The sequence below is a fragment of the Excalfactoria chinensis genome, chromosome 8, assembly GCF_039878825.1.
Source record: "Excalfactoria chinensis isolate bCotChi1 chromosome 8, bCotChi1.hap2, whole genome shotgun sequence".
Lineage (NCBI taxonomy): Eukaryota > Metazoa > Chordata > Aves > Galliformes > Phasianidae > Excalfactoria > Excalfactoria chinensis.
This window is the reverse complement of record NC_092832.1, coordinates 10,702,797-10,717,602: the sequence shown is the minus strand read 5'-3', so window position 1 is coordinate 10,717,602 and position 14,806 is coordinate 10,702,797. Positions and strand designations below refer to the sequence as shown.

Genomic DNA, 14,806 nt, shown 5'->3' with positions numbered 1-14,806 from the left:
CCGCCGGGCGGGATGTTGTAGGAAAAACGGGAAGGAGGGAGCGGGCCGGCGGGGCTCATTCGGGACGCTTCGCCTTTTTCTTTCGTTTTTTGTTTTTTTCTCGATGCAGAAGCTCCTAACGCTCAGGAAGTGGAATCTGTGGTTTAGGGGGCCGAGCTGTGAGGGAGCGCTGACAGAAAAAAAGAAAAAACGAAAAAAAACACACAGACACACAAAAAAACAACAACGCACAAAGCAGCCGAAGCAGCGCTGCTACTCCAAGGGAGGCTAAACGGACCGTCACGCAACGAGCGGGCCGCGCAGCCCGGCTGCCACCCGGCGCCCCCGGCCCTCGCCATGGGTAAGGCACCGAGCGGGACGCCCCGCCCGCCCCGGGGGCAGCGCCCTGCCCAGCCCGCGGCCTCGCGCCCCCACACAGCCGCCGTCGGCGGGCGCGGCCGCGCGCTGCCCTCGGGCCGAGGGGGGCAGAGGCGGGGGCAGCTGCGGCGGCGGAGCGGCGCCCCGCGCCGGGGTCAGGCGGGCCGGGTCTCCCGCCCGGCGGGCTCCGGCCTCGGGCGGTGTGGCGGGGGCGGCCGGCGGCGCCCGACGGCTTTTGGAGGGAAAAGCTCCGCGTCGGGACGGAGCCGCGAGGCAAAAGCGGCACCGGAGCCCCCCGGCAGCCTCAGCCGTCGGGGACAGGGGAGAGCGCGGCACGCCGCCCGCCGCCACCCGTCGGTCCCCGCTCGAGGCCGAGGCGCTGAGGCGCGGCGCAGGTGGGCCCGGGCGGCGGCGCTCGGAGCGGTACTCGGGGGCGGTGCCTGGCGGCGGCGCGGGGCGGCCCCGTGGGGTGGGCGCTGCGCTCGGGCCGGGCGGGATGGGCGGCTCCGCTCCGCTCCTCTTGGGCAAACCTGAGGCGGCTCGCGGTGACGGCGGCCCCCAGAGTTCCCGAAAGGAACCGAACGGCCGCGATCTAACGGCCTGCTGGCGCTGACAGGTGCGGCGGGGGCAGCCGAGGCTGGGCGCTCGTTATCGGCCCTCCGCTACCGCTCTGTACCGGCCGGGCCCCGCTATAACTCTTGGCGGCGCCGGCGGGAGGTTTTCCCACTCGCCCTCTCCCCGCCCCGGCTTTCGGTACCCGCAGCTGCACGCCGTCGCGCCACCAGCTGCGGCGCGCCGAGAGATTCCGTTGTGTTCGTTTTCACGTTATCGTGGCAGGAGCGAATCGGTCCCTCCGACGGCTCGGTGCCTCCCCGCCGTCAGGCTAACGCCGTCGGCCCCGCAGCGGTTCCCCTCGCGCCCAGCCGTCTGACGGCACCGCGCTGACCTCCCCGGGGCGCCCGCCGCCGCCCCCCCCGCGATATCCGCTCCCGCTCTGCCGTCGGGGCCGCCTTCCCCGACCTGCTTTCCCGACCGGGCGGCCCCGGGGGCGGCGGGAGCCGAGAAATCGCGCTCCGGGCATCCCGGGGTCGGGCGGGGGGGGGTTCGGCCACCTGCGCGCCGCCCCCAGCGAGCGCTCCCTCCCGGCCCTCGGCGGCCGTTCGGCGCCTCCCCGCAGGTCGCCTCCCCGCCTTCGTCCCGCGGGACACTCGGAGGTGACGCTCGCCGTGCCCGGAGCTCGGAGACGGAGGGCGGCCGCGGCGGTCGCGGCGGTACCCCACCATGCCGAGGTCCTTCCTGGTGAAGAGCAAGAAGGCGCACAGCTACCATCAGCCCCGCTCCGCCGACGAGGACTACAGCCTGCGGCTGGAGACGGTGCTGGCCCAGATCTGCGCAGGTAGGAGCTCGCCCTTAGCGGGGCGGACGCGGGGCAGGCGGGGAGGGGGTGGCCGGCTGAACCCCGCTGAACTCCTCTCGCCGCCTGCTCCCCGCAGACAGCAAGATCCCTGAGGGCGCGGGGCTGTGCCGCACCGTCCTGCCCGACCCGGAGCCGTCGCAGGGGCGCTTCTCCCCGGAGTCCCACCTCACCGAGGCCGCCGATGGCACCTCCGAGTCGGCGCCCAGCTGCGAAGGCAGCATCTGCGACAGAGTGTCCGAGTTCGGAGATTTCTGGAGACCGCCCTCGCCCTCCGTCTCGCCAGGTAGGAGCGGGGCAGCAGCGCGCGGCGGGCTCCGGCCGAGCTCCTGTGTCCGCGTCCTCCGGCCGCCGTCTAAAATGAGCGGAAGGATAGATTTGCCTTTTCCCACTCGCTTTCGTGTTGTCTCTCTCGGGTTGCTTTTCCAGCCAGGCTTCCCCTGCTAAGGGAGCCGCGTGTTATGGTCGGGCTGTATGGGAGTGTAATTTTATTGTCATTTGTTTTTGATCAATTGTCGAAGGCAGCCGGTTATGTTTTCAAGGTCTCAGCATTTTCTTACAGGGTCCTGGTACCTTATGGGGGCATTAGTGGATAAATGTATTTTAGGGCAGTAAATGTCGCTACTTGGCTGTCTATTTACCTGTAGTGAACAGCAGTGACTCTGTGTTTTGAACTGTCTGCTCGATGTTTTCCCAATCTCCCTTTGAGGTTATTTCTTGTCTATAAAAAGAAAAGGATCTCTCCCTCTTCTTATTTTTTTCCTCCTTTTTTCTTGTTTTTGCTTTTAATTCTTTTATTTTCTAAAACTATGTTCATTTGAAAAAGAAACAAAACAAAAAAACAACAGATGAAACTAATGACAGTCAGATTTAAACACCCCGGATCCAGGAAACTCACACTTATGGCTGCAGTGCCTGTCTCTAGCTCCCTTGTCCTGCCTTTGATGTGGTTAGAGCAGTGGGAGATGCTGTCCCCAGCCTGGCGTAAATACTTATCTCATTTAAAAATACCACGTTGTCATTTTATAACAAAAATACGTATATACAAAACCTACTTTTTATTGCCTCGGTTAAAAAGTGACAGCTGGAAAAAGAACAATTTCTATCTTAGCAAAGGAAAAATTGTCTCAGCTTTTCAGAATGACAGCGGATGCCTGCAAACGAATACTTGGTCCTATTTCCCCACTGATTTTCCGACTTCACTTTATAGCATCCTTGCATATCAACAGCTGATTGTAATGATGGGGGCTTGCATTTCTAAAGCTCAGCAGTCCCTTAAAAGAGCTTCGTTCCTTTTAGGGAATGTTCAAAATGCTGATGAGTGTTGTTACAGCTACAGATCAGTTTTGGTCTGTGCAAATGACAGATTGGACCTAATGCACGAATGCAAGTCTCTCTTTTGCTAGTATTTCCCCACAAAGCACAGCAACATATAGTTTTTATTCTTGCTGATTGTTCTCCTCATTCCGCAAGTAATGCCGTTTTTGCAAGACATCTAGAAGGCGGATAGAAAATGGAGCAGCTGTTTACTAGGGCTGCTCTGCCTTTGCCTCCTCCCCACTCATTTCTTCCCTTGTCGTGGGAATTGTAGCTCCCTGCTGACCATCTGATTACCTGGAAAAGGATGTGCAGAATGACGGTGGCATCCCCAGATCGAGATTTTTCAGAGGAGGGGCAAAGTCCTGGAACTATTTGATTCCATTCATAGGGAATAATTGAAGGTTTGGGACTCCCTGTCCTGGCATGAAAAAGCTTCATTAAACTAACCTCGGTGCACTGAGAGAGGTGCTGTCAAGGATCAAGGCATCAGCAGCAGGGTTACATAGGCGGGCTTCCTTTCACAGCTTCCCCAAATCCCCGCCATCCAGCTGCCTTGTTGGATTCAGCATGAAACTGGAATTTGTGCCGAAGTCACTTCTGTGAGATGTGCTGCTGAGATGCTGCATTTTTGCGATTGCGTTTGTCTGTGTGTTTCTGTGCTTCCACACGCAGTTCAGATGAGGAATGGTGTTTCTAAATCACACACAGGGCGAGTGCAGTGAGTAGTGCTGTCACCTCCTCATCCCCAGGAGTGAACATGGATGCTTTGTTGTGCAACGAAAAGCTTCAGGTCTGTCTTTGAATGCGGTGCTGCCGGTGTAGGAGGTCTCACACAGACACGATGTAATACCTTCATAGGGTTAGCATTCTACGGACATTGACTGCATCGGTGCAGATCCCTGTGTTATTTAACCTTACTTTCTACATGTGCCTGTAATCCTGTTCGCATATACAGGAGGTACCTGATACCTGTGCAGCACAGTACATAGGTATTGTTTGATGAACCTCTTGGCGTCTTGGAGGGAGCCTTTTATTGGGTGTAACAGAGTTGTCACTGTGATCATGGCGATTTTGGTTCTATGGAAGAGGAGACTTGAATCAATTCCCAGTCATTTCAGGTAGAGTTTGCCTTATCATCCAATAAGGAGTGCTGATGTTTCTTCTCCCAGGGGCTGCACAGAACTGCTTGGAATAGAGAGAAGGAAGAGTCTGTTTTCCTCCACCATTCACCCTCTGGAGGGCTGGATGCTGTGGAGCAGAGGAGAGGCAGAGACAGCAGTGTGTCTTTTGCCGTGCAGTGTGGCACAGAAGGTTTGATCTGGATTTGGGGCTTGGATGCCTTGAGCTTGCCCTTGGGAAGTACAGCATGAGTGGCTCCTCTGCACTTTTGCCCGTGAGGTCTCTAAAGCATGAGAGGCGATGGAAGGAACACTGCACGCAAACTGATACGCAGTGCAGTGTTTACTGTGTCCAGTGTTGCCAATTCCAAGGCTCAAAAATTAGGTCAGCCTTTTCTCCCCTATCCCTCAGTGGACTGGCTTAAAAATCAAAATTGTAAGAAATACCTTTTGGGTATTCAGTTCTAGTGTTGAAATACTGAGGGTTTACATTTTTGTATTTTTTTCTTTACAGTCTGGGCTAGTAGTTGACTTTAAGGGGAAAAGAAGTAGTTACAAGAGCTAGAAAACAAAAGGAAAGCTGCGTGATGAAATCATGCAGTTTCAAGGGCTGGGGCTTTAAGATAGTTTTGAATCTTGTGATAAAATCGTGAGACATGACAACACTGAAACTGGTTGCAAAGACACAAGATAGATGATGTGATGCTGACCACAACTTTGCAGTCAGTGCGGAACAGGAAAAATCATGCTTAGCACCATGTCAGCTAATTTGATTTCATCTCTCTGTTCAAACGTCCCAGTTGATACGTGCACATATATTCCCAACTGAAACACTAGTACTTAAATGGAAAAACCTGAGTCTGTTAGCACATGAAGCTACATGAAAAAATAAGAATTAAAAACTCAATTTCTGATTTGTTTTCACTCTTATCTTCAGTGATCTTTTGTCTACCTGAACGGGTAGCCTAATGCTTCCCGCCTTTCTTCCCTATCCCACTTCTGGTTGTCTTCTTCTGCTGAAGGCTGATAAAGCCGTGGAATCTGGGAAGCTGTCAGGAATGAGAAAAATCAAACAATTGTGAGCGTGCGAGCTTTTGGGTAAGGGCAGCTTCTCCAGTAAGCAAAGCAGTAGGGGGTGCCAGTATTTCTTTGAAGGCATCGGCCTTTCAACAGTTAATGCATTAATGCTTTTTTTAGTTCACTACTGTATTTATCCAGTGGAGACATTTGACTCCCAGCTCTGCTGCCTTTTGTGAGGAAGAGTGAAAGTAGCACACCTTGGGCATAAATCACCACCTCTGGCAGCCACAGTTGGGATCTGATACCTCAAATTCCCTGCATAACTGTGTTTTCTTTATACCCTGAGTGTTCGTGCCTTCGTACACTGATCTCCAAGGGTGTTTCCTGCCATTACATCAGTCTGCTAAAGCAAGTGGGATAGATCTTATGCCCACCCCCTTGCTCAGATGCTGTTGCCAAAGGTGAGGCTGTTACAGCCAACCGAAGTCACCTGAGCTTGTCTTGGTGGAAGATAGCTTTGATTATGGCTGATAGGAAAATCTCTTTGTCCTTCAATTTTTAATGCAGTCTGTACCAATGATTTTCACGATGCATTTATGAACTCAGTATTTTCAGCAGATTCAGTGTCTTTACACAGAGAAATCTGAAAGAACCATGATTTTATTTCAGGCAATTTCAATTTATATATATATATATATTTATCCCTGAAAAAGTGAGGCATTAAATTCAAGCACTTCAGAAGCTGTTTTCTATTTTGATTATTCTTTCCCCAGTAACAGGCAGTTATGGCATGAAGTTTAGAGACTGGATTTGGGCATTGCATTGTGCAACAAACCATCTTTAGTTCTGTTGGGCAGGCATATATCTCAGCACGTTTGCTTCTTCTGGCACCTCCATAATGTCATTTCTGGGTGAATGTGTCCTGTTCTAAACTTAAATATTTGGACTGTCGGCTTTGATGCTCAGGTTGGGATATAGTAGCTGTACCTCTCTGAGGCGCAACAGATGAAACCAAAGGAAGTTGCAGACCAAGTTGTTTAGTATCTCAACAGTCAGATCAGTATGTATGCACCTGGGCACCCAAAGATGGAGGTAGACAAAACTGGCGTGGTGGTTGCTTTAAATTATTTGACTGGGGTAGCAGGTGATGAGTTAGCTCTGGATGTGCACCAACCCTACTGAACAATATAAAATGTATAAAAAGCAGTTTAAGCTCTGGCACAAGCTTGAGTACTGAGCCAGTTCTTCCTCATGATGGCGGCTGGACTGTAAAAGTACACTAACTCCCATGGCCTTGTGTTTCCACAGCCTCAGAGAGATCTGTGTGTCCATCCCTGGATGAAGCACCTCCCTTCTCAGTGCCCTTCAAACCATACGCATGGAGCAGCCTGGGAGGCTCTGAGCTGAGGCACCTTGTACAAAGCTACCGGCCCTGCCCAGCGCTGGAGAGAACTTCAGCCTTGAGGCTCTTTTGCGAGCGGGGCTCTGAGCCTACCCTGTACAGTGCAGAGAGTAGCTCTTCCCTTGGACTTTATGGTGATTTTGGCTCCCCAGGCCCAGGGCTGTTTGAGCGGCCTCCAGCAGCAGCACCTGGACTCTATACTGAGACACAGACTGGGCTGCAGCAGGAGAAGGGACCTGGTGGCCTCAAGGTGGAGTCGGACCTCTTGTGCCGCCCTTTGCTCATTAGTGCTGGCTCTTACAAGTGCGTCAAATGCAGCAAGGTAGGGAGCCCTTTCTCCCACTCTGGTTATGATTGTTCCCCAGCCCCTTTTCCCTGGCTAACCTGACCCTGCCTGCTCTCTCCGTTTCAGGTCTTCTCCACACCACATGGCCTCGAGGTACATGTGCGCCGTTCACACAGTGGCACAAGGCCTTTCGCCTGTGACATGTGTGGCAAGACCTTCGGCCACGCAGTCAGCCTGGAGCAGCACAAGGCCGTGCACTCACAGGTGAGAGCAGGGCAGACTGCCAGGATGAAGGTGGGAGGGCCAGGGCCAGCTGCTTGCTTCAGCAGGCACTGGGAGGGCCATGAAGGCAATCACAGGCAGTAGATGGGCGTTTAAACTGAGGGGAAGAAAGCATAATAGGGTGCAGTTGTGGGTGAAGAGTATGGTGGTGGGCAGCTAGCAAGCGAAGGAAGAATAGGAAAAAATTGACAAAGTTCAGGGTACTGACTTTGTTTCCATTCCCCTGACCTTGTGTGTGTCTGTATTAAGCAATGGGTCTTTTGGCACTTCAGGAGTAACAGATAATAAATAATAAATTTTTGCTCTCTGAGCTGGAAACTGTGAGGAAGGTGTGGACTTTGTTGACGGCTAAAGCATTTTTTCTCCTCCCCCTCCACCAAAGAAGTGAATCTTCCCTTGTTGGTAGTCATTGTGTCCATGCAGGGAACATCTGAAAGACCAGTCAGGTATAGAGCACAGACTTCATCCGTCTCGACACCCTCTGAGTCACACACCAAAAGAATATGGTAGTTAATTTTGGTAGGAGTATTTGTAACATTTTCCATCTGCTGATATTGTTCCATATTTCCCCTTCACCCACCCACTTAACCTGGCAAATCTTCCTTCCTCAGATTGGGTTTGGGAGGATAGAATTACAGCAGTGTTTGTTTGCTGTCTTATTTACAGTTGCATGAGCGTGCATCAGCAGAGCTCACAATGAAGAGAAATATCGCATCACCCAGTAAATAACTTTGAAAAGAGCAATACTGCAAATTAAGTCCAAAGAGGGGAGAAAATTTCTGGGACTGTGCATACAAAACCAAATAAGGTGCCTATATTAAGCACAGCAGGAGGAGGAAGGTGTAATGGGAGTTAAAGGAAAAGATGATCTGTGGTGGAAGAAAGTGATGGGGAGGTTTGTGTTAGGGAGACACAGCAGTTTTAGTGTGCTGAGTTAGCTTTGTTGAAGCAGTAAGCCAAAAAGCTCCTTTCCCCAAGTGCTCTAGGTACCTTTCGCTTAATTATAATGAAAGGAGAAATATGCAGTTGGTCGTTAGGCTTCCAGCACAAATCAACCTGCCACAGAGATTTCCCCAGAGAGCCACGCAGACCTCAGCACCCACTTTCCTGCAGAGCGCACTTTGAACAGTGCTGCAGCTGCTGGTCTTCCCAGCAGAATGATTGTGGGTCCATGTTGAAATGTGCAGGCAGTGGGAAGGGGTTCAGTATCTTTTCTTTTATTATGCAACACTGCCATGTTGGTTGTAGCATTTCCTCAGGCCAGCTTTCTGGAGAGGTAGAAGCGCTTTCTATGGCAGAAGGGGCAACACTCTTGTGCTGCTGGCCAGACTGTTGCTGTGGGATCTCTGTCATAGTGTAACGTGGGTGTGTTTGGGCTCTTCTTTCTGCAGGAACGCAGCTTTGATTGTAAGATCTGCGGAAAGAGTTTTAAGAGATCTTCTACTCTGTCCACCCACCTGCTCATCCACTCGGACACCCGGCCCTATCCCTGCCAGTACTGTGGGAAGCGGTTCCACCAGAAATCTGACATGAAGAAACACACCTTCATTCATACAGGTATGCCTTGCAGCTGCTGGTGTTCAGCCTCAGCTATAGGGGCAGGTCTCTGAAGTGGTCTCTCTGCAGCAGCCTGTTCCTCCTCAGCTGGGACAGCACTTACACTGCCCTGTGCTTCTCATGGCCCTGCTGTGGTTCACGCTATCTGAGCTCTACTTGTGCAAATGAGGGTGATTTGAATGTGGTTTCATGAACAGCAGCTGCAAAATAACCCAAATCCTCGCAATCCAATCAGTGTTCCCTTAATAGGATCTACCAATGTTTATTTAAACGGCTTTTGTGTAAGATGATTTGTAGAGCATTATATTCTTGCGGCCTTGATTTACAGCTGAGGTCCCTGGAAAATGATAGGTGAATTTGACTGCAGCATCTCCTAGTACCGGATCTACCAATTTACAATAGGAACAAGAGGAGTCTCCTCCTTTAGGTCAAACAGCAAACTGGCAGCCCCAGGGTCCAACTCTTAGTCTAAATATTTGTTCAGAGGTTGATTGTCTGCACTTCCACCCGGACTTTCTGAGAAAGGGCTGCAGCCTGATACAGAATGGAAAGAGAGGTGCAGAGTTCTCAAGTTTCACTGTTAGTAATAAACATGGAAACTAATAAAGTGCAGGTGAATCACAAAAGGAAATTGTTTTAAAAATATTGCTCAGTGAGAAGGCAGGTTTGTCAGAGATCTGTAAAAATAAATCTTACTTTACATACCTCCGCCACGTTCAGTTAAGGTAGAGGGAGATGAATGATGTGCGAGATATAGACACATCTGTAGGCACAAAGTAATAGCTGCAGTAGCCTAGCCCAAGGTTTGGGTGACCAAAATCCTGGTTCCTGAGAGTGGAATATTAGCAGATCTCAGGAATGAAATGTTGAAGTGGTAAATATGTAGGAAGATGGCATCATATGTAGTGCTGCTCGGCTGTGATTTTTTCTGGATCACAAGCAGTGAACAGTAGCACTTACACAGATTCTCCACAAGATTACTGCTGAATGAAAATGAACTATTTAGGAAGGAAAGTGAAAACTATTTCCATAGTAACTTTTTCAAATGAGATTTCAACTAAATTCTGAATGGGCCAAAACGTTCTTTGTATTATTATTCTGAAGTCACCAGCTGTCTCTGGGCTGCTATTTGATAACGTAGAACCAGCTCCTTAACTGAGTTAGGGAAAATTTCATAGGCAGCGTCAACTTGCAAAACGTGTTGGAGGCTCAGTTCACACAGATTTTATTTTTCTAAGAATCTGATTTTCAGAAGTACCAAGAGTGCTTTTTGCTCCAGCTGGAGTCAGCGGGCTTTGCAGGTGTAAAGCCATTCTTAAAATCAGGCTTGGTTTTGTGGTTGAGGTTCCCTTTTTTTCCCGTTATTTGATAGTAAACACTATGGAAACACAATGGGATCCTGCTCCTATGGAGACCAGTGGAGCTGTGCCACTGACCCCTCTGTGAGAGAAGTTTTGTAGCTGGATTTATTCCCATTTCCATTATTTGCCAGGAGAACTTCAGGACTCTCTTGGAGTGACTGCTAGCATTTCAGAGTGACGGCTGGGGTTTGAACCTGCCCTTCAGGTTTCATTCACAGCTCCCTGGTTTTGACTTAGCAACATTCTATTCTACTTGCACCTAAGCTGATGCTATCATTGATGTCAGGCAGTCAGCACCAGCTGAGGTCTTCCCAGGAATTCCTGATGTTTCTAGGAAAAATAAAATAAAATAAAATAAAAAAATAATTTAAAAAAAAAGGTGATTTAAATCTCACAGAGGCCATGCAGCCAAATACCAACGTGTTCACAAGCTGTGATGTCCTCAGAGCACTCTTTGCTTCAAGCTGCTTCCAGGACTGTACTGGAGCAATGCAAATATATCCAGATCCGTGCCTCCTAAGCTACGGTGCAGGCACAGCTGATGACTCAAGGTGGTCGACTGCATAATCTTAGTAAGAATGACTTTTTTGTAGTCATGTAGGAATCACTTCAGTTAGCTCTGAGGCCCGGAGTACATTTCCTATTTGCCCTGACCCTGAGTGTGCAGCACATTACCCCTTTCACACCTTCTTTAACACCTTTTGCTTGCAGGTGAGAAACCTCACAAGTGTCAGGTGTGTGGAAAAGCCTTTAGTCAGAGCTCCAACCTCATCACTCACAGTCGGAAGCACACAGGATTCAAGCCATTTGGCTGTGATCTGTGTGGCAAAGGCTTCCAAAGAAAGGTGGATTTACGGAGACACCGGGAGACACAGCATGGCCTCAAATGAGCCCTGCAATGCAGAAAGCACCTACAACACTAGGAGAACAGACTCCCTTGGCTTCCCCGCTGGACCTGAGCCCTGTCTGTAGAACAGACCCAGGCATTACCTTTCCGACCGGGAGCTTGGAAAGGACAGTTGTGCATTGGCAGCTCAACCTACGTGACTGTGAGAGTGGAAATTAAAGGTTGGGGTTTCTATCTCTTGTCCTCCGTTTCTGAAATAACACTGGAAGATAAGTCTCTTAGATACAAAGCCTGTTACTCTGAAGGTGGATAAGCTATCAAATACCTGTAAGCTTTAAAGTATTTCTCCCATGGCCAAGATAAAAATCCTATATATTTAAATAGCTTGAATTACTTTGCATGGATTTGTGGGTAAACAGTGTTTACGTGGTACTCACAGAGAGCAGTCAGTAAATGGCACAGGCAGTGCTTGCCTTGGTTGAGTTTCGGTGCTGAAAGGCTTTACTCTTGGTTTCCTGTCAGTTTGACATCAGGCTATTTTTTAAGCTGAGGCAACAGCTTGGGCCTGTTTCTGCTCTCACTTATTCTGGTGTAAACGAGGAGTTGCATTGACAGTTAGGAGAAGACCCCTTTTATCTCCCAGAGCTATCTCTGTGCCTAAGCAAGGCCTGGCTGTGTGTGTGTTTGAGGCTTGTGGGGTTGTCTTGCTACATCCACTGGAGGAAAGGAAGCTTGTGAAAGACAACTGGAAAAACCAAAGCACAGAGTTATGCCTTATAAGCAGAAACCCACCTAAGGACTGGTCCTGACTGAGAGCAGGGGCACAGGGGAAGCAAAGACTTTCAATCCAGAACAGTCGTTGGCTTCTGCGCTCAGTCTTGTTATAAATAACTGGAAAATAGCTACTCAATAGTCTCCTTTGTATATTTGTTTTTGTTCTCTTTTTTAAGTTTTTAAAGGGAGACTCTCCTGAGGTGGGCAGGAATCAGTGTAAAACAGCAATTGACTGGATTTGCCTTAAATGACCCTGCGTGTACCTCAGTTAAAAAAAAAAAAAAAAAGAAAAAAGCTGTTTTTACTTTGTTAACAGGTTTGTAAATGTCCTATTTAGATTTTATGGAGTGTCTTAATGTTTATTAGTATGTATTTATTGGAACGATGTTTTAAATTAATAAACTATTGAAGATCATCCAGAGTGATCTTTGTTTGATGTGTGAATGTCGGCTGTTATGGATACACCTCATCCAGTGATGGTCAGAGATACGGCATTCAACAGGGACTGAAGGAACAACAGAATTTGCACAATAGATTTTGCTGAAGAGCTCTAGTGATTAAAGCACACCAGTGTCCTGCTTAGTGGCCGGGTCCCACTGCTTTCAGTTAATCACTTAGCAGTTTTGAAGGCTGGAGTGTCCTATGGAGTGTCACCAGGAAACAGTTTAGAGAGAGAAGAGCCGTTTTAAATGCATGCATTTGAAATGCAGATTGCCAGAAGACCCTGCTCAGCTCAGGAGGGACTTGGATCTCCTCTGAGATAAAGCGTCTGCGCCAGGAGTTTTCAGGAACACCTGAAGGCCTGGTGCATCACTTACACAGCGCCATGGTTTTATGAGCCTTGCTGCCAGTGGCCTGAATGAAGTCACACCTGCACTGAGTGCTGCTGTGCCAGACATGTTAGAACTCCAGTATGAACTGCAGTCAGAAGTCAGGATGGACTTGCAATTGCCTTTTCTCTGCCTACCTCGTTAGCAGGACTTGCTGCACCTATCACTGCAGCTCTTGCAAAAGAGAAACAAGAGGAAGACGGAGGGTCCCCGTGCCCTTTTGCAGCAGGGCTCCTTTGGTGTGCCTGTCACCTTGTTCTCTGTTTCTTGTTTTGCTTAGACCTTTATTTTGGATAAAGCCTTGTTAGGTGCAGATAGGACGGCAGGCTAACAACCGGTTGCAGGGTTAGCGTTGCTTGCTTTCTCCCTCTCTAACAGGAGGAATATTTCCTTCAGTCGCACGCGGAGCAGCTGGAAGGGCAGTGAGCGGCAATGCCGTGCAGCTGCTCGGCGGCAGCCAGGTGTGAGAGCACCGCCGATCGCTGGGGTCCGGCTGGGAGCTCCGCGGGCACGCAGTGGAGCCGGCAGTTAATTAAGCGCTCCCGCCGAGCTGCGTGCCGCGCGCCCCTGCTAACCGCCGCCCCTGAGGGCCGAGGCGCGGCGATGCCCTCCGCAGCCGCCGTTTCGGGGTTCGTGGTGCGGGCTCCGAGCGAGCCGCCAGCTGTTCTCACCCCGCGTTAAGCCCGTTTCGTGGCGTTCGTGAATGCAGAAGGTCGGTGTAGGAAAAGAAGCGGGCGCCTGGAGAGGCCCGGTGGTGCCCCAGGCCCTGCCCCGCCCGCCCGCAGGAGGCTTCGCGGAGCGGCTCGCTGCCCGGCACAGGTAGGCCGGGGCTGACCCCGGAGCGCTCCGCGTTTCTCTCACGGGAATGCTGCTGCTCACGGAGCGAGTGCCGGCCCGGAGGTGCGGGGCGCTGCCTCAGCCCTCGGGACGGCGAGTGCCCAGTACCTGCCAGCGGGTAGAGCTCCTCTGCCGGCCTGAGCAGCCTCGGTTACCAGCGCTTGACTCTAAAAATACGATACCAAGGGGCCAGCCCAGCGAAGTGTCTCATTTTCAGATGGGATAGCTCGTATTGTGTGAGCCTTGCACGAGTGTGCTGGTGAACGCTGGGGCCGTCGGGGTGGCGGGGCCCTGTGGTGAGGACATGGCTGGCGTGCTCAGGCTGTCCTTCCAGAGGGGAAATTTCTGGGAAGAAAGGAATCTGGAGGGTGTATTACCGGCTTAAGGCTGTCTTCTTTTGGCGTGTCCAGACCTGCTGAGCCGCAGGCTCAAGCCCCTGCTGAGCAGCGGTGTGCGGGAGGAGGCCTCGTGCTGCTCCCAGCCCTTGTGGGGCCACCGTGGATATGGGCAGCAAGAGCTCACCTGGGAAGCGGCTGGCTTGAAGGTGACTGCTCAAAATGAGTGGGGTGGAAAAACCTCTATCTGCGGAGAATCAGAACAGGCTACTGAGAGGCCGTAGAGCAAGTTTAAAGATTGGAAATATCTCTCTCGGTGTTATTACTGCGTGCCATTAAAAATACATTATGCATATTACATGACTCATTATTCATGAAGCAGGTTCCATACCTTTTGTCTGCCAGAGTAACAGTAGAAAGGGTAAGGGGAGACACTGGAGCACACCTTTGTTTCTTTCTGTAAATTTTTAATAACACCTCCAGCTAACCAGTTGGTGAAGCTCAGTTCCTGCATAAAAGTGGAAAGGCAGAGCTATCTGCAGGATGACTAAGCCTTTCAGAAGCTAATTTGAGCTTGTGTTCATCCACACCAACAATGATTAAATTACCTATCAAATGTGCAGAGCTATCAGGATTCAGGGCACTGAAAAATGAGGTGAATTTATCTGATTGATTTCAAAGACGTGAGTGGAACGAGTGAGTTAAAGAAAAAAGTGAGGAACTATTCCTTATAGATTTTATAAATGCACGCCTGGCAAGCTAATGAACCTGTTGCTAATCCTCCAGAAGTTGTTTGCCTGCCCAGAAAACAAGTGTATCAGTTGGAATCAGAATGCTTTATCCAAATCAGTCAGCAGTATGAATTAATTCATGAGGCAGAAACAAATCAACTTATTAGGTTCTGTCCTTATAGTGAGCAGAGATGTTTAAAATTAAAACATGCAAACATCTGTGCTTTCTGTATCGCTGGTTTCCAAGAGCAGGTAGTAAGACTCAGATTGGGTATTGCAACAGAATGGAGAGCACAGCTCTTCTGGGTCTTGCTCCTTCCTCAAGCAAAACCTTG

The 14,806-nt window shown here is 50.2% G+C and overlaps 1 protein-coding gene across 1 annotated transcript; it reads left to right on the top strand.

The window, feature by feature from the left end:
- Window positions 1-1,638: 1,638 nt before the first annotated feature.
- Window positions 1,639-11,022, top strand: GFI1 (growth factor independent 1 transcriptional repressor). The gene is made up of 6 exons (XM_072343469.1): window positions 1,639-1,753; window positions 1,851-2,057; window positions 6,538-6,953; window positions 7,044-7,181; window positions 8,591-8,756; window positions 10,829-11,022. The coding sequence occupies exons 1-6, from the start codon at window positions 1,639-1,641 to the stop codon at window positions 11,005-11,007; spliced, it is 1,221 nt and encodes a 406-aa protein (XP_072199570.1). The 3' UTR covers window positions 11,008-11,022.
- Window positions 11,023-14,806: the final 3,784 nt, after the last annotated feature.

What these genes read in the sequence shown, in the direction of transcription:
- GFI1 (XM_072343469.1), top strand. Translation starts at nt 1,639, where the DNA reads ATGCCGAGGTCCTTCCTGGTGAAGAGCAAGAAGGCGCACAGCTACCAT. An exon ending in CTCGCCCTCCGTCTCGCCAG is followed by an intron (nt 2,058 to 6,537) that starts GTAGGAGCGGGG and finishes GTGTTTCCACAG; the next exon opens with CCTCAGAGAGATCTGTGTGT. An exon ending in ACACACCTTCATTCATACAG is followed by an intron (nt 8,757 to 10,828) that starts GTATGCCTTGCA and finishes TTTTGCTTGCAG; the next exon opens with GTGAGAAACCTCACAAGTGT.